Source organism: Vanacampus margaritifer, chromosome 19, assembly GCF_051991255.1.
Source record: "Vanacampus margaritifer isolate UIUO_Vmar chromosome 19, RoL_Vmar_1.0, whole genome shotgun sequence".
In the NCBI taxonomy this organism is placed as follows: Eukaryota; Metazoa; Chordata; class Actinopteri; order Syngnathiformes; family Syngnathidae; genus Vanacampus; species Vanacampus margaritifer.
Window position 1 is genome coordinate 16,978,325 of NC_135450.1, and position 26,590 is coordinate 17,004,914.

Here is a 26,590-nt window from a genome sequence, read left to right on the forward strand (position 1 = left end):
TCGCAACTCATTTCAAGGCTTTTGCCAAATTTTATTTGGAGGAAATTCAAATGTTGTCTTAACGATCCCTCATGAAATTTCAAATCATTTTAAAGCAAATGTCTTTTTTAAATGTCATACTTTTTTCCCCCAAAGTGTGAAATTTCAAGTTAGAGACATGAATGAGAAATTTCACGACAATACGAAAATATATAATTGGTTACGAATATGGGTTACATTGTCATAAAACTTTTGAATGTGAAATGTCACCATCTTTTCTTTTTTTTTTTTTTAAATATGATTTTTCATGCCAAAAATTTTAAGCACGAAATTTAATAGTGATTTTTAGAACCCGTCAAATTAGAACTTCAATTGAAAATTCCAAGCTGTAAATCACAATTTTGAACATGAAATTTCAAATTGAGACATATTTTCAAAGTGGAATTTCAAGTCCAAGAACTTCTGATTGAGAATTTCCACCGTCAATTTTATCGCAATCATTTCAAATCCGAACTTTTGTGGCAGGCATTTTTTTTGTCATCCGAGTGTTTTATTAGCCAAACCTGCATTGACTGAGAGAAAGGAAAGTCCAATCACGGAAAGACGGACGGACGGACGGAAAGAAGCCAACGGACGCTCATTGCGAAGTGGAGCACAATGATGAAGATGATGACGACGACGATGAAGACCTGCGTTTTGTTCTCAAGATCTTTGTTTGGGCCGCGTTGCGCAACGTCATTTGATGAGCCGACTTTTGGCAGATTGCGCAACGGGTAAGAACGACGTCCCGTCTGCTGTTACGTCCGTCGTCTTCTCGTCATGCAGAAAAATTCCCGTCACATCCACTGATCGTTATTCATTCTTTTCATTTCCTTGGATAAAACCTGAGACATAAAATGGCACTTAGTTGTTCCCTTTTTGGCCAGTAATGTTTGATTTGTTGATGATGATTGTTGTTAAAAAAATAAATAAATAAAAAGACGACAAAAGCCAGACCTTTTTTTGTATTTTGGAAATTCACAGCTCAACTAAGCACAACCGTAAACAATCAAACTTTTTTATCCGTTTCAATCTGCCAACATGACCGTTATGGATCTTTTTTTTTAATTTTACATTTTTAGACGCTACCTTTTAAGCCAGATAACTTTTAACAGGAAATTTCCAGTTGGGTGGGAAGATGGAAAACTTTGCCATACTTACAACGGGAATTTTTAAGTAAAACATTTTAATTTCCAGCCTGACAATGTTTTAACATGAGCTTTTTCTCAGCTTTTCAATAATAATGCACCAGGTTTCAACTTAGCAGCTAGCTGTTAGCCTTCCTGGTATTACAATGAAAATATTTATTTTTTCCCACTTGGCGAAGTCCGTTTCAAATGTGGGCGTTCACACGTCGTGACTCGTGACGTGCTAATGCGTTCAGACAAGCGGACAAAAAACATTTGGCCTTCCCCGTCACCCGCAATCGCCGATGACCTTTGACACAAAGACAAAAGAGACGAGTCAACATGCGCCACTTCAAACACTCACGGCCTCTTTTTTTTTTTTGGAGGTTTACATTGATGGGAGACGGAATTCTTGCTCTGCCGTCTCGGTGGCTTCGCAATGTCGAGATGTCAGAAAAGAGACGTGCTCATCGCGGCGGGTTTATTTCTGGTCACGCGCGCACGCGAGGACGGACGGAAAAGCCGTCCGGCTCAGCACAAGGCGTCAAACTGGCTTGAAAGGCATTCAACGTTTCTTCGGTTTTCGGACGTTTTCAAGCGCCAGACACGAGCGAGCCGACTTCTGACAGAATTCTTGAATTACAACTTTAAATTCATATCATAGCTGAAGTGAAGTTTCAAGTCAAGTGGTTTTTAATGAGAAATGTCATTTTAAGCCAAAGAATTTGGAATTGTGAAGTTTCAAAACCCCAAAATTTTTTAATGCAAAATTCGGATATTTTTCCGTCAACGGTTGAGACGTCAAAGCAAAGCAAGGCCTTTGTGAAATTTCAAAACGGAATGACTTCTCGACATGAAAATCGAATTTGCAAATTTGGGAATGTAAAATTTCACAATTTGTCAGTATTTTTAATGTAAAAATTTTCAATAACTGATCATTTTCATTGAGAAAACTCAATTTGTTACAACTTTTGAATGGGAAATTTGACAATTGTGAATTTTCAAGACTGAGAGGGTTCGAAGAGTTTTGGATCCATTTCGAGACGCAAGATTTAAAGGTGGAAGTAAGAGTCAGAGAGGTTTTGAACATTTCAAGTCCAAAATTTGAGTCTGATTGGTTTTTAACGTGAAATTTTAACTCAAGCGTTTTTTTATGAGAAATTTCCTGTCAAGCTAAAGACTTTTCGACTGCAAAGTTTAAATTCCATCCATTTTTTTTAATCCAAAATTTTCATTCTGAGAATTTTTCATTTGAAAAGGTCAAGCCAGAGAATTTTTGCAGGAGGAAATTTCAAGCCAATTTTACATCTGAAAAGTAACGTCGGAAGAAAGTTTTCATATGAAACTTCCCGCCAAGTCAGCATTTTTAATGTTACATTTCAAATCCTGTCAAATCAAAGAATTTTTTTAAAAGCAAAAATTTTCAGTTTTGAATGCAAAATTTTAAGTCAGAGCATTTTTATGGCAACACTTTGGTCATAAATGTTATGAAGATAAAGTTTGTGTCTTTCAAAATTGGCAGCTAAAGTGAACGTAAAAACACAATAAAAATTCTTGATTCTTCCTCCGCGCAAGATAACACGATCTGATCCGAGACCCGTTTCAGTGGCGAGACTGTCCTGTCCTGTCCTGCTCCTGCTCCTGCTCCCCACACCGACGACGACTGGCATGACACGTTCTCGCCGAGCACAACAACAGACGGGCGAGCGCGCGCGAGCGCCAAAAAGGGGACTTTCATTGCAATAAAATCATCATTTGACGTTCGCGGCAGTTCTCAGGCCCCGTCGTGGAAAGAGTTGCGTAATGGCGCGCGTCCCATCGCGCTCGCAGCCTCCCACGCGTTGCGCACGCACGCTCACAAGTCAACTATAGCATTACTGGAAGAGGGGAAGCCAAAATGTCAACATAACGAGCTCAGGGAGCTTCACGGCTAAACAAAAGAATGGGAGGTCTGCCGCCTTCAACGGCTGCCCAGCGCACACGCGTGGGTTTTTAGTCCAATAATAGATTGTGGTGGGTTTGAGTTTGTGGGTGCGAGAGAAGACAGCGTGGTGAGAATAGAGAGAAATCGCGGTGCAAATGTGCGGAAAAGCCGTTAGTCGGGAGGGGAAGGAGACAAGTTTTCATTTAGTGGAAATGACAAAAATGAAAAAGAGAGCAGTCAGCAAAACACACAAAACCTCAACGAAATCTGCTCGAGTCGCACACAAAAAGGAAATTGCTCACTTCAAAGTCAGTACGTTTTCCAAACAGATGACATTTGAATGCAAAATTTCAAGTCCTGGAAATTTGGAGCACGAAGTTACAAGACGGACGTTTTGAGCGCAGTTTGCCAAACAGAAGCTTTTGATGTGAATTTGAACGGCAGAAAAATGTTGAGTCCTGGATGGTTTTGGAGAACATTAGCTGGCTAGCAGAAATTAGCATTTTGGGTTGACAGTGACGACATCTTGGTCAGATTTCTTTTCTCCTTGGACTGGATGACGGCTGCCGTTTTTTGTTGTTGTCGTCCACTTATGTTTATTTCCGCGCTGTCCGTCTGACCACATTGTGTACGTTACGTCTTCTTCCTGGCCATTAAAAAAGACGTGAAAACAAACACAAGCGGGCCTTTGTTAAGACAACTTGGACGCCGGCTAACAATCACAAAAGCTCTCCAATATGTGCAACATCAGCGTTTGTGTGTTAGCGGCGAGTTGCGACGAGCGCCAGGAGCCGTCAAGTCCGTCACTCGTCGTGTCAAAAAAAAAAAGAAAAAAAGAACGACAACTAACGTTTGGGCCGAAACTTGAAAAAAAAAAAAAAAACTCGCCGTGTGTGCGCACTGGGGAGACATTTTGGAGGTTTTTCATCTCTTTACAGTCGATTCATCACCCAGCTAACAACATCGAGTTGAAGATGGACTTTATTGGACAAAATTTCATCTTCAAACACTCGGAAAAGCGTCGCCATCCACGCCAAAGTGGAATATTCTCATTTTTCAAACCGATTGTTAGCCAGGGTTAGAACGTGTGAAACGCTGCCAAAAAGGGATTCGCTGAGGCAGCAAAGTGCGCAGTTCGTCACTTAACACGGCCGACATGACACGCTGGCGCGCTTTACGCTCGGCCGGAAACCAACAAAAGGGGCGTCGGCACAACGCCAGGAGGAAAATAAACAGACCGAAGACAAGAAAATACGTTTTAAAACTCTTCAGATGCATTTCAAGTTAAATAACTTTGGAAAATGAAAGTTCAAGTCAGAGATTTTTTTTTTGTTTTTTTTTAAATGTGGGCTTTCAAGATCAGTTTTCAATATAAAACTTTAAATGATTTTTTTTCTTATCAGAAATTTCAAGAAAATGTTTAATCCTGACTTTGACGCAAGTCCTCAATGTTAAAAGTCAGAAAATGTCAACAAAAAAAAAAACATGAAATTTCTCGCTGAATCCTTTTCAACGAGCAACATTGTGAAAATTCAAGTCATATTTTTAACAAGGCATGCAATTGTATTAATGGGAACATTTTGGAAATTCACTTTCAAGTCAAACTTTTTTTTTTTTTTATGCAACAGTTCAAGTCGAAAAATGAAATTTAAAAAAAAAGACTAAATAAAAATTTATGAAAAATCCTTTTGAATGAGAACTATCAAGTCTTAGGATTTATTAACATGAAATTTCAAGATAAAACTATTTTTTAATATTAACTTTCAAGACAAATTCAAGTCATTTAAAAAAAATACAAGTCATAAAATTGTATTAATGGGAACATTTTGGAAATTAACTTTCAAGTCAAACTTTTTTTTTTTATGCAACAGTTCAAGTCGAAAAATTAAAAAAAAAAAAAGACTACATAAAAATTTATAAAAAATCCTTTTGAATGAGAACTATCAAGTCTTAGGATTTATTAACATGAAATTTCAAGATAGAACTATTTTTTAATATTAACTTTCAAGACAAATTCAAGTCATAAAATTGTATTAATGGGAACATTTTTGAAATGTGAACTTTCAAGTTCAAAAAATTTCGGAGGGGTGAATTTTCAAGGCAACATATTTTCCAAAGTGAAATGCAATAATTTCTGTGAAAATATGCAATATTTTGGGGTCTACTTTTTCCATAATGCTTATTCCAAAAATAGGATAAATGAAGTACAGCAGAAAATATATCAAATAAAAAGTTACACTCACTGTTTTGTAACTTGTGCGTAAATGACACCAAAAGTAACAAAAGTCATCGTGATTACTCTCCTGTTAGTAACAAAATAGCGCATTACCAGAAGAAACACACACACACACACGTGTGTGTGTGTGTGTGTCGTCCACACAGTCAATGAGAAACACGTTTGCTTTGCGGCTCCTCACTAATCTGCACAAAACCTCATGACTCCTTCGGCTGGCGCCGCGCCAACCGACTGCTCTTTGTCCAACAGCGTGTGCGTTTGTGTGTGCGCGCATGCATATGTGTGTGTGTGTACGTGAATTGTCATTCCCACACATTGGAAGCGTGTTTATTTGTGGAGCCGACAATACACGCGAGGGCTGCAATAACATTTCTGAGGTTGACTTCATGACTCTTGAGAAAAAAAGAAGCCGATTGGCTGATTGAAAAGGAGGCGGGGCCAGCAAATGTTTTTTTTTCGTATCGAATTACGTATTCCGATGATGGATGACGTCGTCAAATCGTGCCCTTCATGTGGACCTGCAAAAACGATTACAAATGTAATTTACATGCCAGGCCATTAGTTGGCGATGTTACATTTATAGCATTTTGAAGAGTTTTGAGATGAAGCAGTGGAGCGAGTGCTCAAACTATCTGGTCCCTTAATGTCGTAAACGAGTCAGTACTCGGGTAGAAGCCGTTCCCAGACAAAGAGTCCACCTGAGGCCCAACTTTCCCCGAATGTTGCAATTTGAACTTGAAGCGAGCGGCGCTCCTTGGACAAACAATTTGTTCAAGTCCCCAAATCAAAGACAAGCAAAACGCCTTCTTGCATAATGTTGGCCCCTCGCAACCCTGATCAATCACCGCCGTCCAAACGCAACTTGGAGAGCGGCCCTCGCCGAGATTGCGCCGTCAGACTGCAAGCGGCTGCCAGACCTGATGGGAAATGGGAACTTGTTCTTTTCTTTTTTGGCAAAGTCCTGCTTGGCTGGGGAAGAACTTTTGTTTCTTTGCTCTCAAGACCGTTTTGCTTTTTACAAATATAGGAAACCATTTCTTCTAGGTTTCAACGTAAAGCATTTTCTCACTATATTTTCAAATGTTCAAATATTTGCTTTTGTTGAAACTGAAAAAACTAACTTCGCTAACGCTGCCGTCGATGCTAACGAGAGATAATCCCCCCAAAAAACGGTCTTTAACGTTGGATGATGGCAGGTCTTCTAACAATGGCTTCTTTTTTTTTGTAAAGCCGCAAAAATGCGCCAGGAAATGTGGAGCGTGTTCAGGTATGTTGTCGGTTAGCGTCGCATGGTGAAGCCATCAGCGCCGCGCTCAAGTATATCAGCAGATGTGACTCCGCAACACATTCACAACACTGTGGAGCGGCTTTGGCTTACGCAGGCCATCCCATGGAAATGAGGGGATCATAAAAATGTGATTAATACGCTGCCTGGGGAGTCCACGTCTGAATGCAAGCGAGGCCAAGCAGCTCCTCGGATTGCCGTCACAAAACTAGCATCATTGTCGAGCGCAACAGCCTGGAGGAAAAAAATTCTGTCGCGATAACATCTCAATCAGCACTTTAGAGACGGACAAAATTCTTGATGCAGCTAATAAAAACATTTTTAACCAGACGTTTTCAGAAAAGGGATGCCGTGGGTGCCAGCCGATTTTAAGCATTTTGACTGATCTTTCAAGGTCCACAGAAAATTATGTGTTTGGACTATGGAAACACACATACTACCAAATGAAAGATTGGACTCTCATCTTTCATCAGAAAAAAAATGTTTGTTTCTACCTTATTCCGTTTTTCAGTAATCAACAATAGAAAATGGTTAGTTTCACCTCTGTTTTGAAACAAACGTTTTTTAACGTCTTTGGCACTCCATAGGATTTTACTAAACGTTATTTAACGTTTTTGGCAGTCAAAGAGTTAAGGTCCACGATTCGTCAACATCTTGACATTTTTGAGGGGGAAAAACGCCATCAAAACGCAGCAATAACCACAAAAAGAGATTAGCATCAAGCAGTTCATCTGCTAGCAAGAAGCTAACAAACATTTGGAGGCAACAAAAAGGGGACTTGTGAAAAAGATTGGCCGCATTTGATGAGCTCGAGTGAGCAATCGGCTACAAAGTGAGACGACGAGAGAAACCTGGCGTCGGATCACAGAACTCAACGGACTTGTTGGCAAAATGAAGTTAGCAGGCTAGCGATAGCATAAAGCCAGCTAGCTGCTCATGCGGAATTTACAAGGCAATTCAGAAATGACATCACTGTAATCATCATCATAAAAGCAGTACAAAGCAAATCAACAGTTCAGCTCATCTAAGCAAATGTTGCTTTCGTTCTACAAAAGTTGACGCGCAAATAAATCCAGGTCGACCAACCGTCATCGTCTCTGCTTGTTGCCAGTACGTCCATAAAAACGTCCCAACGCGGAAAGCTGATCTTGCCGCGTTGTTCGTTTGCTAAACGTCCCGTCATTAAAAGCGACGACGTTGGTCGCAAAGGTCGCGACCCCACAAAAACACTCTGGAGGATTCAATGCTTCGTCTGTCTTTTCTCAACTCAACAAGCAGCCAGTTGAAGACAGACATGCTGACCCCCACCTCCCCCCCCCCCCCCCAAAAAAAAATCGATGAGAATACGCAACAACCACAACAAAAAAGGCTTTTACAGGAATGAATATTTGTCATTAAAAAAAATAATAAGTCAATCTTCCAGACTCGACCATCCTTTTCATAGCATTTATTTTGAGTTTCCAAGCCACCGTATTTCCAAATACCGCAAAAAGGATAATTAACGGGGGAGGGGGGACGACACGTTGGTCCATCCTGTTCTCTCCATTATGGCCGATTTGTTACCATGGCAACAGCGGATACCTTTCGGACACATCTTGACAGTCGGCAGTGGTTTTCATTCACATTTCTTGGGTAGGAGGAATGATTTTTTTTTTTTTTCTTCAGGGAAAGCCTTTTAGCCTACTGGGGGTCTTCGGTTTACAGCGGACTTTTTTTTTTTTTTTTCTTCTCAGGAGAGCTCAGTATTGTTCATTCGATTTGACATCATCATTGCTCTCCTTTTTTTTAAAAAAAAAACAGACAAATCAATTAAAAAAAATTTAATAAATGTTTTTTTTTTTTTAAATACATATACATATATATATATATATATATATATATATATATTTATTTTATTTTTTTTTGTATGTGGGTGAATATGTGTATGTTTACAGCGGACTTGACGTTAGGAGCTTTTCCAAGCTAGGCTAAGCCCTTTAATATGAATCAAAGTGTAGCACGTGTGGCTATACTGTATTTTACTTTAAGCTAACATTTCGATCGTTAGGCATTCCATTGTTTCCGTTATTTTGTTTTCATACAACATTATTGATCAACATTTTTAAAATGTGCTTTTTTTTTTAGGGGTGCAGAAATGGATTGGAAAGGCCTCCTTTTTCCAAACTTTGCTCTCAAAAGCAAAAAGGATGCAGGACACAGTCGGGTTCACAAACACGGCCACCTGACAAAGCAGGACCGACGCCGCCCGGCTCGGAATGTGCCAAGCGCGGGAAAGAGACAATCGTTGAAGGATTAGCAGTCAACACTTGGGACAGCTGGCGGGAAAGGAATGAGGCGGCAAAACACCAAATTTCAGGCACCATTTTGTGCATGACGGGAGATGGCGGGAGATGCCGGGGGCCGCAAGTGGCGGCAATCACAACAAAAGGCGCAAAGGTCCTCCCCGCTTTTGATGGCAAAAGATAACATGCAAATCCGAGCCACAGACAAAGCCGCCGCCTTCTTTCTTTCTTTTTTTTTTTTTTTAAAGATGTCAAAAAAAAAAAAAAGGGCTGACATGAAAGAAGTTGTGATCACTTTGGCAATCGTGGAACTGAAGCGCTTGTCAACACACGAGAGGCCGCCGAGCTCAGCACACCAGAGACTTCAAACGCTCGTTCACAAACATTTTCGGGACCTTTAACGACACCGTGGGAGAAAGTCAGGCACATGTTTTTCTTGCTGTGCTTTTTGAAATGACCCCCTTGGAAGCGTTTGTGTTCCAAAATTGCACAACAAAGACTTCAAAGCATTCAAACGCCCGAGCTAACGTTAGCAACAACATAAGTGTTCATTTTTCGTTCATGAAAATAAAAATAAAAAATTGTTTTTATGTCAATGTGGACACATTGTCACAACAGTGTATTAATTAGGGCTATATTTTTTATTTTTTTTCAAAGGAGAGGTAATATTCCGAAAAAAAACTTACGACAAATACACGTAGCGTAGCTAAAGTCTAATGTGAGGATTCCTTAGTGGTTAATGGGACACGGTTTGTAAAATAAAAAGACAGGATGGAGACGGATTCAGTCTTCATTGAAACTTTACTCGTCGTACACGACAGCTCGAGCGACAACACTTCCTGATCAGCTGACGAACACTGACCAATCGGAAGCGAGCATACTTTAGGTCAATGCAAGTGAATGACGGATTACTTTGAAAAAATTAAGGGTGTTCAAAGCAGGCCCGCGACCGGCCTCGCATAGCTAGGAATGATGGAATTGGACCCCGGTTCTATTTTGTGGGTTTTCCCTCCTGAACCGGAGAGCAGCAGATTTGTCACGTCAACTTAGTTGTACAAAAAAAAATACCAAAATGTATGATTGTTTAAATAATAATTCTGTATTGTGTATTTCCTGTAAGTTTCCGATTCTTTTTTTTTTCTTCTTGCAAATCTGCCATTTTTTAAAGTCGCTAATTTGCCACTATAGTCTCAATTTGACGAGTTTTTTCTCTCGCAAATTTGCGAGTTATTTTGTCGGAATATTGTCCCCTCGCTGTTAAAAAAATAAAAGCGCCACCAGCCAACGTGTGACGCATTCATAAGCTATCAAATAATCCCATCTATGGATTCCTGCAAGGACGGTCTGTCAGATCGCTTTGGAGCGGCCGAGGCAGCGGACGCCGCGCGTGGGATTCAAGCGTAAAGGAAGCTTCATTTCCGTGCAAATCCCATTTGACAAGATTTGCTTTCGAGCAGCAACGCATTTGACGTCACGGTGAAGAAAAGGAAATCAAACGGCTGAAAAGGATTTCCAGGATGAGTTCATCTTGGAAGCCGCTCGCCGCCTCAAAAGGATTTTTTTTCATGCTTTTGTGAGAACGTTGACGCTCTCCGATTACAAAATGCCACTTGAGTAGAGTGCTGGCCTCCGCCAAGGCCCAACAAGTCTCGATCGCATCGGCAATAAATGATGAGAATTTTCAAATTGCCATTCATATGCCGGATCCTGATGAATGCACTTATGGCTGACAACGAGGCACTCTAAAGCAGCCATGCCAGCACGAGGCCCCAGTCCACATGCATTTCAGACTATTTAAAAAGTCCCCTCCTCACTCTTCTGTCTGTCTCTATGTGACATGCACACACTCACGGCGGACAACGAGGCACTCTCCAGTAGTAATACTAGCATGAAGCCCCAGTCCACCTACGTCAGGCTTAAAGTAAAAAATACCCCCCCCCACCCCCCTTAATCTTCTATCTTCCGTTGCATGTGCAAGCACTCACAGCCAAGAACAAGGCACTCTAAAGTGAGTAGAAATGTACATTATTGTGTGTGCGTGAAGTCCCGGCGGTAATCTATTTCCTTCACCACGCTAATCGGCGGTTAGCATTTTGTCCAAGTTGTGATTGGAGCGCCCACAGATCCCCAACGTGACTCGTCAAAGTTGTTGTGCGACGCCACGGAAAACCCCCAACAATATTTCAGCAAACGCGGAATCTGTTGCATCACTTTCAGATGTGCTGACTGACGCTCGGAGGGCGAGAAGCAGCAAACGGGTCACGACAGAGGCTAATTGCTGGGCGGGATCGGAATCATACGTGCAGTCAAGTCCCCCCTTGCGTCGGGGCCAAATGTAAATAAAGACGTCTGACGGTCCGTTGACCCGCGGGGAGAACTCATCGGGTCGTCAATCATCAGCGACGGGATGAGCGTATTCGCCGTTTTTCAAAAGGGAGGCTGGTTTTGCTCAGAAGAAAAACAGGATGATGCTCTGGCGGGTTTATGAGGCAGAAAATATCAAAGAAGTGCCATTAAAAGAAGATCCGACAAAACATTCACTTTGTTGTGGTCTTTTTTAAAAGTGTCAACACATTTGGAGAAAAAAAAAAAAGTTTTATGGTCGCATTTATTGAGAAAAAAGAAGAATTCGGCTTTTTGTAAAAACAAGTTGTACATTTTTATATTGCTCAGTTGGGGAAAAGTTGCATTTTTTTATGATAAAGTCAGCCATCTTTAGATTGAATATTTTTTAAAAGTCCTAATGAGAATGAGGTGGAACATTTGAGAAAAAAATATGCACTTAAGAGTTTTTCCTCAAATTTAATCAAGCATTTTCTCACGTGAATTTTTTTTAAGCGATTCACTAATTGATTTTTATGTATACGTTAAAGGAACAATATTTTCCAAAAGAAAAAAGTCACAATCAATTTGTGTTTTCTAAAAAGTAGCAATTTAAGAATTGTTTTTTTTTTTCAAGAAAAAAAAATAGCATTTTCAAGAATAAATTTCATAATCATAAAAGAAAATATATGCTTGATTTTTTTTTTTATTGGATATATTTTGACAAGTTATAAATGACAAAGACACTTAGCAAAAAAAAAAGCACCCTTCTTAAAAAAAAGAGCAAAATATCCAAAAAAAAGACAAAGCAATAAAAAAATATATATTTTAAGTTAATAATAAAATTAGATGTTCAAGAACAAACTTGGTAAGAGAAGAAAGATTTTTTTCAGAGTTGTAACATTAAGATCAAAATATTTGGAGGCCGAATAATGCGAGTGTTGTGGATGTTTATTTGAAATTGGGACGTACATAAACAACTGCGGGTAAAATGCCACATGCTGCTTCACTATATCGAAAGCGAAAAAATCAGAACATGACCACCGTGTTGTTCCAAGTGTGGCCACTAGTAATTAGAAGCGGATTCTACAAGCGTGATGGCCGCCAGTTGAGGAAACGGCGTCCATTCAAAGTCAACGTGGCGGCTTTGGTTTTGGGTTTGTGGTGCCGACGTCGCATTTGGGAAAGCTTGCTTGCTTTCCAAAATGCGTCCGTGAGGCGTATTGATCAGGTAAGTGCTATGGATTGGCAAACGTTATGTCGGGCCTATTTTCGCGCTTCAGCCAGCCAAGGTCAATACGGCATCAACGTCCTCACGCCACCAGACATGTGACCCACATTCCATTCTTGTTCGATTCCACCTTTGAGCTGCAGGCAAAACTAAGAGCTCTGCCATTTTGGATTCGGAGAAACGGGAACAGCGACCAACAGAGAACAGTTCGGAGCCTTCAGAAATATACAGAATCAGCTTTTTTCTTGGAAATATATGAGCTTTCCCAAAAATATCAACCTATAACTTTCTTTTGGGGATGGAGCAGTACCGATACCAGGTACCGATACTGGTCTTCTCCGTCGGCCAAACATGAGAGTGGAGCAATAAATGAGAATTTGCGAGCGAGAACGAGACAGCGTCTGCGTTTGTGTACATTAGCCAACATGATCTCAGCTAGCATCCGATTTTACTGCAGTGCAGCGAGTCCCGTGTACACAAACACAAAGTCTGTTTCAAACAGCCGCACCTTTCAACACGCCTGCCGCTGGAGCGAGCCGCGGACTTCACACCCTACTCAAGTCACCTTACACAAACAGGCACTCGCGACTCTCTTTTACTGTCGCACATTCAGTGCTTTGAAAAGATTACGTCGGCGATTTAAGACAACTGCTGAAATCATGACGTGAGAACTACATAGCACTCAATTAGCGAGATATAGCGTTAGCTTTTCGCCATTTCAGTTGTACTAATTGCGTGGCTAAAAACAGCAACAACAACAAAAATCACTTTGGAGTTGCCCATCCCGTTCTATATAAGAACTCTAGCGCTTTCATTAGCATTAGCATCAGCAGTTATTTGCCGCACGTGCAACGTAAAAGATGCCTACACCCCGAAAATACCACTTTCCATTATGCTAGTCAGCTGACATGGCCACTTTAGAGCACCTCGTAGTCAAACGTGAGCAGAGGTGGCAGATCTAGGTGCAAAAAGTAAAAACCCTGCCACAGTTTAACTTTCAGCCCTGATGCTAGCTAGTTACCTAGCTAGCTCTCTAGCAGCTAAACGAGCACCATGGGAGCTAGCCAGCTAGCACCTGAAAGTAAAAACCCTGCCACAGTTTGGCTTTAGCCCATGATGCTAGGTAGCTCTCTAGCAGGTAAACGAGCACCATGGGAGCTAGCTAGCTGGCTAGCATCAGGTGCTAAAGCCAAACCGTGGCAGGGTTTTTACTTTCAGTTGCTAGCTAGCTAGCTCCCTACAGGTAAACGAGTACCACGGGAGCTAAAGCCAAACTGTGGCAGGGTTTTTACTTTCTGTAACACCACCACATAGCCTACGCTATTCTTACACTGATTGCTAGCATTAAGCTAAGTGGACTATTAAGGTAAAACTAGGTGTGTTTTTTTTAAATAAACAATGTTTCATTTTCTTTCTTTAACATATAAACAGTTTTTTTTTTTAATTATTTACTTTACCCAAAACGCTTTGTTGTGAACCGAGTTAACTTCACAGTCACTGTACAGCACTCGTATCTTAAATTTATCAAACGATGCCTTGTCACTTGTACCTCAAAGCAACACATGTACTGTCTTTCAGGAGGAATACATACACACTAACTGCTATTATGCTGTATGTTCATGTCGTTCATTATGGAGAGAAAAAGTTTGACAAGCATTCATGGCAGCCGTCGTTAAGACTCGTACCGCATCATGTCGCACAGCAGGGGTGCGAACACGTCGGAAATGGTCCGTTCTGGCATGAAAGCGTCCAGTCACTGGGGCGCTTGTTTACGTTAACGCCAAGCGGAGTCCGTACAGGATTCGGCTTTGAAATTCCGGCGCTCCAATTAGCGCTTGTGTACGTTTGTACAGCAGGAAAATGTCACGTGTCAGCGACACCGTCGCAAGCGCCGATCGGAGGGGAAATGAGCTGTTTGGCTTTCCAGCGGAACAATCAAACGCAAAGAGCACGTATAGTGGAAAGCCCTCAAGGGTACGCTGGCGCCCCGCCGCACTCATAAATGGCTCATTTCACCAACAGGCCAATAAGGGAAAACGGCCGTTTGTCCATTAAGAGCAGAAAAATCCAGGCAGTGTGACGACGTGTAGCAAACGGTCGAGTAAAGTTTCACGGCAGGACGCACGGATGAGCTGCTCGTTCGAGCAGACCGGCCAAAATACACACTCCTGTTTTGCTCATCTTAAATAAAAAGGTGAAACAATCCATTATCATCATTTACATTTAAATAAGTTGACTGTAAAAAGAAACCAACATTTTAAACAACTTTTCCCCAAAGTATGTTAGCTTAATGCTAACATGTAATAGGAATCGACAGGCTAGCAAATAGCATCAATGATGCTAACAGCTAAACGGTGAATCAACACGGACACACACAAGCTAACACTCACAGGTAAAACCACTAATGTTACTGCAGCTAGCTTACAAGTCATTTAATAAAGGGACAAAAAAAATCTCTTCACACTTAAAACAATGTTCACTCGTCTGAACACAGTATTGTGATGAATATTGTGTTTGTGGGATATAAAACTCACATATTTTCTCCATCCCAGGGAGCGCGTGCCAGGTCATCACAGCTCACCTGCTTTATGGGTTTGGTCATGTGACATTCGCAAGGCAGCGTGATGTCATTTTCAGTCGCCAAAGTGACAAAATGGCCGCCCCATGATACAGATCAAGAGGTCAAGGGATCATTCATATTCCACAAACAATATTCATATGAAATTGTGTTGAGACAAGAACATAAAAAAAATATGTTTACTTGACACCCACTTTAAAGGTGTATACTGTACATTTTTATAATGTAAAATAGACTGAGAAGATCAATGAATGTAATATTGATACTAGCCTTTAGAAACGTTGCAATGGCGCCACCTTGTGGCATAAATGGTCACAACAATCATGTCCTATATGGTGGTGTGGGGGGGGGCTGAGAAACGGAGTCAATGTCTTATTAAATTTGTTTTATATCATGTTAAAGAGTAAACATGAGTGTTATATATACATCCATAAGTATATATAGTGTATAAATCATCAAATTCATTCATGACACTTGTTGACTTGCATAAATACATTTTAAGAGTTTACAAAATCCACAGTTTCAATACTGATACCGGTACAATTGTCAAGGTACAAGCAATTAACGATTGTCAGAGGTATTTTATTTGTAGATATTTAAAAACAACCGCATAATTATGTGAAGTCACGTTAGAAAAACTAAAAAAAATAATGTCAATAATACATATCGCGCCGTAGTAAACCGTTTTGCCAAGTGTGTTGCTCTGTTTAAAACTTTGCTTCTTGGACGACGGCGACGGCGGCGCGTGCGCGTGCGCGTGCGCTCCCGCTCAGGCTGTCAGATGGTCCCTGCAGATGGCAAAACACACCTTCAGCAATCAACTGAAGTCACTGTCTTTCTTCACAAATATGTACACTGGTGTATCATTGGACATTTACTTTAAGGGATTTAAGAGACGAGAATAACTAAATAAAAAATAATTATGGGGGGGAAAAAAACGTTTTAATCACATTTGTAAATGACTAAAAACACAAAAAGTAGTTTAAAAACACATCAAAATAGCATAAAAAAATTATAGGAATTATAATAGATTACATTAAGATTATATTTTTATGAAAAGTACAAATTTGGGGAGGAAAAATATAACAAAAATAAATAAATTTACAAATGTGTAGTACAATAGATTAAGAATTTCCATTCTGGGATCTGAATGAGTAAAATAATTCAAAAAAAATACCAATCTTATGAATTAGAGAAATGTGATGCGTGTTTATAAAGCATTATTACTATTAATTTACAGTATATTTAGGGATTGAAATTAATACACAACATTTAAGGCAAATTGGGAAGTTAACCCTTTACGCATTACTTTTAACAGTTTGAAACATTCCCCAAATATTTATATATATAATTATTACATTTTTTAAGCAGCTAATTATTGCTATTTCAATGTGATTTTGTTTTTACTCACTTGATGATTAATGATGATTACATGAAAAGCTTCAAAGCTGCAGTGCGTCGCATCTAAAAACTATTTCGCTCATTTTTTCTTCTTTTTTTTTTAGGCTGTGTCCTCTGTCTCCCTCTTGTGGAGAAAAGAGGAGGTACAAAAACACTGGCTTCACCAGTGGGGATCAGGTCACTTGTACATGTCGTCCGTCTGTCTTAAATGAATCCAACGTACGTACGCACTGCAGCTGCCTTGCATTCATTCGTATTGCAAAAGGAAAAGCAGCAGCAGTTGTGAAGCAAGGAGAGATTGGCGTGTGATTATTACCTGATTGCGTCTGCGGGTGGCGCTATGATTTGATGAGATTTTTTGGTTGTCGTTTTTTTGGGGGGTTTGTTTGTTTATGGAACGCTTTATATTGAAGGCGGCGTCTGCGATGTGGAGATTAAGGCCGTGGCGCCGTACTCTCGTCCCGACGTGGCGGCCTCCGCCTAAAAATCACAAGCCGCCGTCACTTGGCATTCATCCGCAGCGCCGTCCGTCGCGTCGCCGCGGCAACTTTGTTGGACGGCTCACATTGCGGCAAGCATCGTGACACCTTGTTAGATGGCACGGGTTCAATGAAATGAATGGGGAATTACGTGCGAGAGCGACTGAAAGGAGACACGGAATCAGATGTTCATGATGTGATTGGATGGAAAGGTTTGTTTTGATTCTCGAAAACACGAACATTCAATGACAAGACATTGTGAAGGAGGAAAAAAAGCGCGGACAAGTTAGCAAGCACAAAGAGAAACAATTTGAAGTTCCCGCGGTACTGGCATCAGCAAATGACGACCACTTTCCAAAGCCACTTATGTCCTTTTCAAAAAGTTGTCAAAAAAACGTACGGTATCACAAATTAAAACCATGTTGGTCAAAGTCTCGGCAAAACTAAAAAGGTACATTTTTAATCAAAATATTTTTCTAAACCAATCATCAAATCAATCTCCAGTCAAACTTCAAAACCAATTTGCAAAGCACGCATCTCCAGCCTAAACGCTTTTAAAAAAAACATTTAGAGAACCTTCAATGTCAACCATTTTAAATGCGTTTCCAAAATCACGTCTGTCCAATCAAAACCTTTTCAATGCATGTACGACACAACAAAAATAAATTTTGGGTGAAAACCCATTTATAGCGCATCTCCAGTCTCACATTTTCAGAACCATGCGTCACCAATCAAAATCTTTTTACAAATTCGTATTTTTGCTCATCAAAACCGTTTGAAAAGCACGCGTCTCCCATTTCAAAACCGTTTCCAAAAGACGACATCTCCAAACAGATTTCGACATTTATTATTATTATCATCATCAATTTGGAATCAAATCAAAACCCTTTCCAAACCTCTTTTATTACAACTATAATAGCCATCATTAGTACTGAAAGTATTAGTAATTTGCCATCAGTACTGTTTGGTCACTTGTCATGCCCAAAATGATTATTGGAAGGATTTAAAATCATTTTGAATTTTCTATTTTTCAACACAAAGCGCAAAGTTCATTCAAAACAACTTTGACTTGTTTTGTTGAACTTTTTCAAGCATGCAAGCGGACGAAGTTGACATACAGGAGGAAGACTGACAAATGCGGCAAAAAATAAACTCAATATGGGGGGGGGGGGTTGGAAAGGGGGGGGGGGGGTATTTTAGGAGAAGCGCACACACAAACACGAGACCTCAACAAGGAAGACAACTTGCGTGGCGCTTCCGCCCTTTGGTTTGCCGTTTGTCACTTACTTCTGCTTTGGCCAACCTGTTGGCTTTCTGCCGCCGCAGATCCGACTTGATGAAGCCTGCCGGTCAGTCAAAGACGACACAAACGCATACAAAATGTTCATTTTAGTGATAATTAGGTCAAGTGGGGAGAGCGAGACATAGGAGTTTATCACCCCTGATGATTGATTAAATTCCCTGTAAAGGGGAAAATAAATATGTCTTGAATTTTTGGCATAACACAAAGAAGAGTAAAAATAATAATAATAAAACAAAAATGTATGGCACTTTTATCAAAGCAGGCTCACAAAATCATGACAAATCAAGTTTTGCCTTCACGACTCTCGAACCGTCTCAAAGTCAAGAAAGATGGATGCTGCTGCTCTATCTACTTGGCAACAACGAGGCACTCTCCAGCAACCGCGCCATCCTGAAAGCCCCGAGCCGCACACTGGTTTGTCAAGTCACATTTAACTCTTTGACTGCCAAAAACGTTAAATAACGTTTAGTAAAATCCTAGGGAGGAGTGCCAAAGACGTTAAAAGACGTTTGTTTCAAAACAGAGGTGAAACTAACCATTTTCTATTGTTGATTACTGAAAAACGGAATAAGGTAGAAGCAAACTTTTTTTTCTGACGAAAGATGAGAGTCCAATCTTTCATTTGGTAGTATGTGTGTTTCCATAGTCCAAACACAACATTTTCTGTGGACCTTGAAAGACCAGTCAAAAATGCTTAAATCGGCTGGCACCCACGGCATCCCTTTTCTGAAAACGTCTGGCAGTCAAAGAGTAAAAAAAAAAAAAAGAAAGAAAAAAATACTGTGACTTGCGTGCACGCACAGCTGACGAGGAGGCGCTCGAAAGCTGCCACAACAGCGGATTATCCGGAAGACGATGTCTTTACGAGATGTAGGCATAGCTAGCTAGCTAGCAATAATCTTCAAGTGCATACAATTTATTAAGAAACAGATCTCTGAATAAGCTTTTTTTAAATAATTGATTCAAAAGGTTAAAAAGGTGCAAGCCAATACTGTTAAATATGTCAAGAAAAAACATTGCACAAGTGAAAGGCGCGCAAATCATTAACCCAAATTTGCACTTTAAGGTCTGGCAGCAAAAGGCAACCTTTGTAACTAAATAGCTCACAGTCCATTTAGGGGGGGGGGAAAAAACCTGTTTGTGGCTATTTGGTTGCAAAATTCACTTAAAGTCTTACTGCTTCAGTAGGAGGCTTTTCAAAAGTCTTCATTATGAGCTCAACCAACTGTGCAAGAACATCAGACTTGCATGTCTGATCTCGTCCCTGCAAAATGTGCCCTTTTCATCAAATAAGATAATCAATATCAAATATGTACGGGGGGGGGTGTGCAATTCTGATAATACTTGAGATAGATTTATAGAAAGATTAAGTACAAAGTAAACCAAGTAAAAATAATGAATGAAAATGGGGGGGGAGATAAAATGCAGCGCAGTAAAAATAAATCATTAATGAATAAACAGTCACTTAAATAGTCAAATTTTTTCCTCCACCCAAAAAAAAACCTCATATGCAATCATTGAATTAAATAGGTTTTCCCTCTTAAAATAATGACTACAAAATAAACAAACAAAAGCACATTTTAAAAAGTTCTTTCATTTTCAATCAACACATTTCTGTCTTCAAAAAGGCACAAAACGATCAAGTCATGAAAAAGGACTGATATTACCAATTGTGTAAATCAATCATTTTCAAATTTTAACATTTAAAAAAATGAATCCTTCCTTCTCAGTCAACAACACCGACACGAGTTTACACAAACACAAATGTATGTTTGCTTGGCCTTGGAGGAGGTCTCGGCTGTTCTGAGTGTCGCCTAAATTAAATGAGTGATGGGAACGCACGGGTGCATTTTTTTTTTTACGACGTCGCGCGAGCGTCTTAACATTCTTCCAGAAACCAAGCGGAGCGCGAACATAAGCACACTTTCAAGCCTGCCGCGGGCGGCCCGTTTGTGTTGGTCACTTGAAGTGAGCATCGACTCGTTGGCGCTCGCTTACCCGTCACGACGGTGCCCACCAGCAGGAAGACGCACAGGAAGATGTTTCCGGGCAGCGTGCCAAATTTGTCAATAATTTCGCCTTGGCAGATGGTGAAGATGATGCCAAACACCTGCACGGGCACAAAATGGAGGCCCAAACACAATAAACGCACATTTACATTCACAAAAAAATGATTAAATGAAATGAAATTAAATGCTGTCAGAAATGTCTGAAGAAACAAATAAAAGACAAAACATACCAAAGAGCGTTATGGCGAAACGGAAATGTGGATTCGGTCCCTGTACGACCGATGTCAGAGTCTGGTCCGCATTGCCGGCAGTAAGTCGAATTTGTTTCCGGTGAGGGTTGGACTCCGCCAAGGTTGCCCTTTGTCACCGATTCTGTTCATAACTTTTATGGACAGAATTTCTAGGCGTAGCCGAGGCGTTGAGGGGGTCCGGTTTGGTGGCCTCAGCATTGCATCTCTGCTTTTTGCAGATGATGTGGTGCTGTTGGCTTCTTCAAGCCGTGACCTCCAGCTCTCACTGGAGCGGTTCGCAGCCGAGTGTGAAGCGGTTGGGATGAGGATCAGCACCTCCAAATCCGAGACCATGGTCCTCAGTCGGAAAAGGGTGGAGTGCCCTCTCCGGGTCGGGGAGGAGGTCCTGCCCCAAGTGGAGGAGTTCAAGTATCTTGGGGTCTTGTTCACGTGTGAGGGTAGGTTAGAGCGGGAGATTGACAGGCGGATCGGTGCAGCGTCTGCGGTGATGCGGACGCTGTATCGGTCCGTTGTGGTGAAGAAGGAGCTGAGCCGAAAGGCAAAGCTCTCGATTTACCGGTCGATCTACGTTCCTACCCTCACCTATGGTCACGAGCTGTGGGTCGTGACCGAAAGAACAAGATCCCGGATACAAGCGGCCGAAATGAGTTTCCTCCGCAGGGTAGCCGGGCTCTCCCTTAGAGATCGGGTGAGAAGCTCGGTCATCCGGGAGGGACTCAGCGTCGAGTCGCTGCTCCTCCACGGTGAGAGGAACCAGTTGAGGTGGCTCGGGCATCTGGTTCGGATGCCTCCTGGACGCCTCCCTGGGGAGGTGTTCCGGGCATGTCCTACCGGCAGGAGGCCCCGGGGACGACCCAGGACACGCTGGAGAGACTATGTCTCTCGGCTGTCCTGGGAACGCCTTGGGGTCCCGTCGGATGAGCTGGCTGAAGTGGCTGGGGAGAGGGAAGTCTGGGCTTCCCTGCTAAAGCTGCTGCCCCCGCGACCCGACCCCGGATAAGCGGAAGAAGACGGACGGACGGACATGTGGAAAACGAAATTGTCATTTGATGAGAATGAAAATATTGTCCATCAGATCTGTGTAAAGTCTCATGAGAATAAAGTTCTGACAGTTGGAATAAATACATTGAGACTAGAGTCGTAATATGACAAAAATTCCACATTTTTTAATGGTACAAAAGTTGCAATTTTGCGAGAAATTTGCACATTTATAAGAATAAAGCTGTCATTTTATGAATATAGCCAACATTTTATTAATATGGACTTTTAACTCTACAAGAATAAGTTGTCATTTTAACAAGCTTGTAATATCACAAGAGGAAATATTTCATTTTCATCACTCCAACAAAAAGGTCATATGGCAATAATTTAGCTAAAATCTAAAAAAAAAAAAAACCTGATTTTATGAAAAAGTCTATTTTACATTAATGAAGTTATGATGAAAAATTTTTTTTATTAAGTTTCCATTTTCAAGAATAAAATCAGAATACTAAAATAAGGTCTAAATATTGCAAGAAGAATAAACAATGGCGAGAAAATGAGGCCTCCATTTTTACAAAAATAAAGTCAAAACTCTCATTTTCAAAAAAAAAAAAATATTGTCGCAATAGTGCCTGAAAAAAAAAAATACTATATTAATATGAGAAAAAAAAAAAAAGTCCAAATAGGATGAATAAAATTACCTGCGCCGAGCAGTTGAGTAGCCCGGACGACGTTCCCTCAGATTCCGGGTAGGTCAGCTCGACGGCGTACTCGAACCCCAGCGGCAGGTAGCCGGTCATGAAGAACCTGAAAAACGTTCACGCCAAGAAGAAAGTTAAGACATGTTTCCCGCCCCCCCCCCCCCCCCAAAAAAAAAACAATTTCAAGAATAAAGTTGCATTTCTTCCAAGAATGCGAGCGAATTATGACTTTTATTATTTTGTATTTTTTTTGTATTTTGTTTTATTGCTTGCTAGTGGCTGGGAAACCCGATAACGTTATCAGGGAGGAGAACGCAAATTCCAGCTGGTAAACTCATCAAAACACGAGCATTTCTCAATCTGGCTTCCACGTTTCAAGGAGCACCTCTCACCTAGTTTGTCCATTTTCAAGTCTCAAAAAAAAAAAAAAAAAAAACAGCGCCGCATGCTAAAAGCGCGACTGAGTCGATGAGCATGAAAGTCAGCACGTTTTTTAAAAAAAAAAAAAAAGAGAGAGAGAATGTAACAAAGGCCAGCGTGTGAGAGAGGAAGCAGTTGCACAATGTGAACGAATCAGATTGCGACTCCGCTTTTTCCAACAATGGAAGTGACACATTGCAAGGAGATTCTTCTTCACTCTATTTTTAAACACAGTTGTGCCTTGAGATACAATCGTCACTCTAATATTGTACTTTATAAAAAACAGTCATAACATAAATAAAGCACTAAGCGGATTTGTCAATCATGATTCATTTGTTGCGGCTCTTCCTGGTATGCGCAAACGAGTCACTTCCACTAAATCGAAATTCATAAAAGTCCATTTTCGCTGATGATAGATATTATAACATTTTTAATTCTTCATTTCATATATTAACCATTGTTATACATTATTAACTCTTTGACTGCCAGACGTTTTCAGAAAAGGGATGCCGTGGGTGCCAGCCGATTTTAAGCATTTTGACTGATCTTTGAAGGTCCACAGAAAATTATGTGTTTGGACTATGGAAACACACATACTACCAAATGAAAGATTGGACTGTCATCTTTCATCAGAAAAAAAAGTTTGTTTCTACCTTATTCCGTTTTTGAGTAATCAACAATAGAAAATGGTTAGTTTCACCTCTGTTTTGAAAAAAACGTCTTTTAACGTCTTTGGCACTCCATAGGATTTTACTAAACGTTATTTAACGTTTTTGGCAGTCAAAGAGTTAACACTTTAATTCTTTATTAACCATGCTGAAATGTTTTATAGAGGTAGAGTAGTGTTGCACTCAGTATAATTTGACCTTAAGCTGGGACACATTGTTTGGTTTAAAATGCCTTCCCTTTCTTTGTACACACACATTTTGGTCTTGAAAACAGAATCTGCTTTGAAATAAAACACACACACACACACACACACACACACACACACACACACACACACACACACACACACACACACACACACACACACACACACACACACACACACACAGGTTTGCCTCTGTGTATTATGAGGACATTTTTTCCAAACCTGTTTAATTGTGTATTACGGGGACACCCCTTTCCGCTAATGCCAGAGAGATGGGACTTGCACCCCAAATTTTTTTTTGGGGTCGTCCAGGGAAATTTCACTTCAAAACTTGAAAAAACTCAACGCACAAAAAAAAGAAAAACCTGAAAAAACAGTAATTATGAGGACATAGATAATGAGCTAAATAAGCCACGCCCATGGCAAAAATGGTAATTATGAGGACCAACTCACATTACAAGGACAAAGTTTACACAACACACAGCAACCATGTCACTGAAGTGACTTGAAAGTTCTGGCATTCTGGCGTTACACAAACTGAAATGACATTGATGTGTAATGACTTACCTGATATAAGGTCGCATTGTTGTGCATAACAATACTGTGAAATGCAAAGTCATACCTGATCCTTGAGCACCATGTTACAACTTTAGGACAGACTGAAACTGGTATGTTAATAAAACAATGCTTCTTATGTGAACAGGTTATCTAGGTCAAGCACATCTTTGTAATGGATAAGTTAGACATGAAACCAGATGCAAAAGAGTCAGTGAACATTGAACATTTTATTCTTTAAAACATGACTACCTCTCATCTTAAAGATGAGCAGTTTTCTAATAGCTCATTACTGGAATACCTTCGGATTTCAGAATTTCTGAAACAGGTTCAATGTAGGAAGTGTCCGAAGTACTGTGAGAATCTGGAACATATTCCTCTGCTGATGAATCCTCACTTGAACTGGATACATCAGCAACCTAATTTTTTAAACAAAAACAATTATTACATACATACAGACATACATATACATATTGTCGCTGTCCTGTGAAAAACACTTCCACCATATTTTCCAGACTATAAAGCGCACCGTGATACAAGCCGTGCCGCCAAGAAGGATCGCTACCGGAGAGCAGCCCGCGACCTAAAAATGGAAACGTGTTTTTCACAGGACAGCAATGATATCCATATATACAGTAGACGCACACATACATGTGCATATATACAGCGGCTCTAAAATTGACACCTGCCGGATGCGGGTTAAAGTTCCTTTTGGCGGGTGGTCATAAATATTTACTAGCTTTACTTCGCTGTTACTTAGTGATGTTACACTCGAAGTAGAAGCTTGAGACAAGTGTCGAGCGCTCGCGGCAGAAGTAGCTCCCGCCATTGATGGGCTAATGTGCTAAAGTTCATTTACCAAAGATAGGTGGTCTTCATCATCAAGCAGTTTTGCATTTTTTTTTTTTTTGCAATCAACGGGATATGTGCCAGATGCTGGAGCAAACTAGAAAAGCATTTAGAACCTTAAGTTTGTGCATATAATGTACTAAAGATTATTATAAATCTAGTCACCACATTTATTCGAAAGATGAGATGAAGCATTTAACAAGAGGGATAGTTAATATGCTTAATCTATGGCATTGCCCCTAAAACGGGTCTTGTGTGATACAGTCCTTCAGTTACAGTAGACGTTTTCTATTTTACTGAGTCAGACAGTCGTTAAGATTGAGACAATTGCTCAACATTTAGCTGCTTGCAACTAAAGACAGCGGTATGTCATAATTGGGTCATAATTTATCCTCTTGACTAAATTATATTCATTCAATGAAAATGCCTGCACTATTAATCCTGGTTGCGTGAAACAAAGATCCATTGCAGATACAAATAACACACAAGATAAAATACCCATCATGCCAGTCCATTCTAGTGCAGCGAAAGGTCCAAAACATAAAGCACATTTATCCAAGCTTGATACAAGTGAATAAACTACCTGATGTTTACACTTCTGTTTAAAAAAAAATAAAAAAATTATAGCGAGTTCACCTCTAAAATCCACCATAAATAAATTAATGGGAAAAAAAGATCACTACAGTGCATAATCTAAATCACCAAACTGCCAACAAATCTTCAATTTGAGATATTTTTAATGTTGACTTGTAGAAATTTTAGTCCCATACAAGCGTATTGTTGGATACAGTATTTTTAACGTCTTGGCAATACACATTGCATAAACAATTGTTGTGATTATATTTGTTAGTTATATAGTTTAGCCCTAGCATCTACTCTACACTCTTCACTCCTAACGTCTTGCTTCTGAAAACTGATTTCAACATCAATATTCAAAAAGAAATCTCGTCACCTGGTCAACTTTGTCTGTGACAGCTACGTCTTCAGCTATGTCTTCAGGTTGTGCGTCAGTTCAAACCTGGTACACATGAAGAAAAAAATACATATAAAATTCAATTCTTAGTAATACACAAGACTGTACCTGTGCATGTACACAGTTACAGTACATACAGAACAATGAATAGGTTAAAGTATTGTGAATGCAAACTCATTTTATTTGCCATTACAAAAATAAATAAATAAATCCTTCTGCACTACAGGTTTGTGTAAATTGGTGACGTCTATTTTTCACAATGAAACAAAAACAAGAAAATACACAGTCCTCAGAGAATCCATACCTGACCAGAGTATGAATTGTGAGGACTGTATGTGTAACTCCAAGCCCTGAAAACTTATTTTACACTCACAGTGTATAAATACACTGTCCTCAGAGTGTCAGTTATTCACAACTACGACATTGTGAGGACTATGTATCTGCGAGGGCTGCTCAGTATTGACAAAACATGCGACATGGGTGTTTTATACAGTGATGGAGATTATTTAAGCATTTAACACATACCTAAAAAAAAAGATCTATCCATATACATATATATACACATACATATAGATATATATACTGTATACATAGCGAGACAGACAGACAGACATAGCGAGATGGACAGAGCGAGACAGATAGATATAGAAAATAAAGATAGAGATAAAGATAAAGAGATCTTTATAATCCAAAGAAAGAAATGCATGTTAATGCGGAAAAATAAGCATGCTCATTGTGATCTAATCTTATCCAATTAAGTTATTTTTTGTTAGTAATGCCCCTCGATACGG

General features: G+C 40.1%; 2 protein-coding genes and 1 long non-coding RNA gene across 7 annotated transcripts in view; all 3 read right to left on the reverse strand.

Moving 5' to 3' along the window:
• The window catches only part of LOC144039526 (steroid hormone receptor ERR2-like), an 80,455-nt gene extending 65,438 nt beyond the window's left edge, over positions 1-15,017 (reverse strand). Inside the window, exon 1 of one of the 2 annotated variants that reach the window (XM_077552952.1) lies at positions 14,960-15,017. The gene's annotated coding sequence lies outside the window, so the exon portion shown is untranslated. The remainder of the gene's footprint in view (positions 1-14,959) is intronic. The other variant, XM_077552951.1, reaches the window with a different exon arrangement.
• Positions 15,018-15,373: 356 nt separating this feature from the next.
• flvcr2b (FLVCR choline and putative heme transporter 2b) overlaps positions 15,374-26,590 on the reverse strand; it is a 29,560-nt gene continuing 18,343 nt past the window's right edge. Inside the window, exons 7-11 of one of the 4 annotated variants that reach the window (XM_077552303.1) lie at positions 22,129-22,234; positions 20,185-20,296; positions 18,171-18,226; positions 16,721-16,884; positions 15,374-15,791 (exon numbers count right to left, since the gene is read on the reverse strand). In XM_077552303.1, the coding sequence (XP_077408429.1) occupies positions 16,807-16,884; positions 18,171-18,226; positions 20,185-20,296; positions 22,129-22,234 (352 nt within the window). In that variant the 3' untranslated portion in view covers positions 15,374-15,791; positions 16,721-16,806. Of the gene's footprint in view, positions 15,792-16,720; positions 16,885-18,170; positions 18,227-20,184; positions 20,297-21,590; positions 22,060-22,128; positions 22,235-26,590 lie in introns of those variants that run through there. The other 3 variants (XM_077552302.1, XM_077552301.1, XM_077552304.1) reach the window with 3 other exon arrangements.
• Positions 23,372-26,590, reverse strand: part of LOC144039218 (uncharacterized) — a 12,443-nt gene continuing 9,224 nt past the window's right edge. The window contains exons 7-8 of the long non-coding RNA XR_013289387.1: positions 25,779-25,844; positions 23,372-24,396 (exon numbers count right to left, since the gene is read on the reverse strand). This is a non-coding gene — a long non-coding RNA (uncharacterized LOC144039218). The remainder of the gene's footprint in view (positions 24,397-25,778; positions 25,845-26,590) is intronic.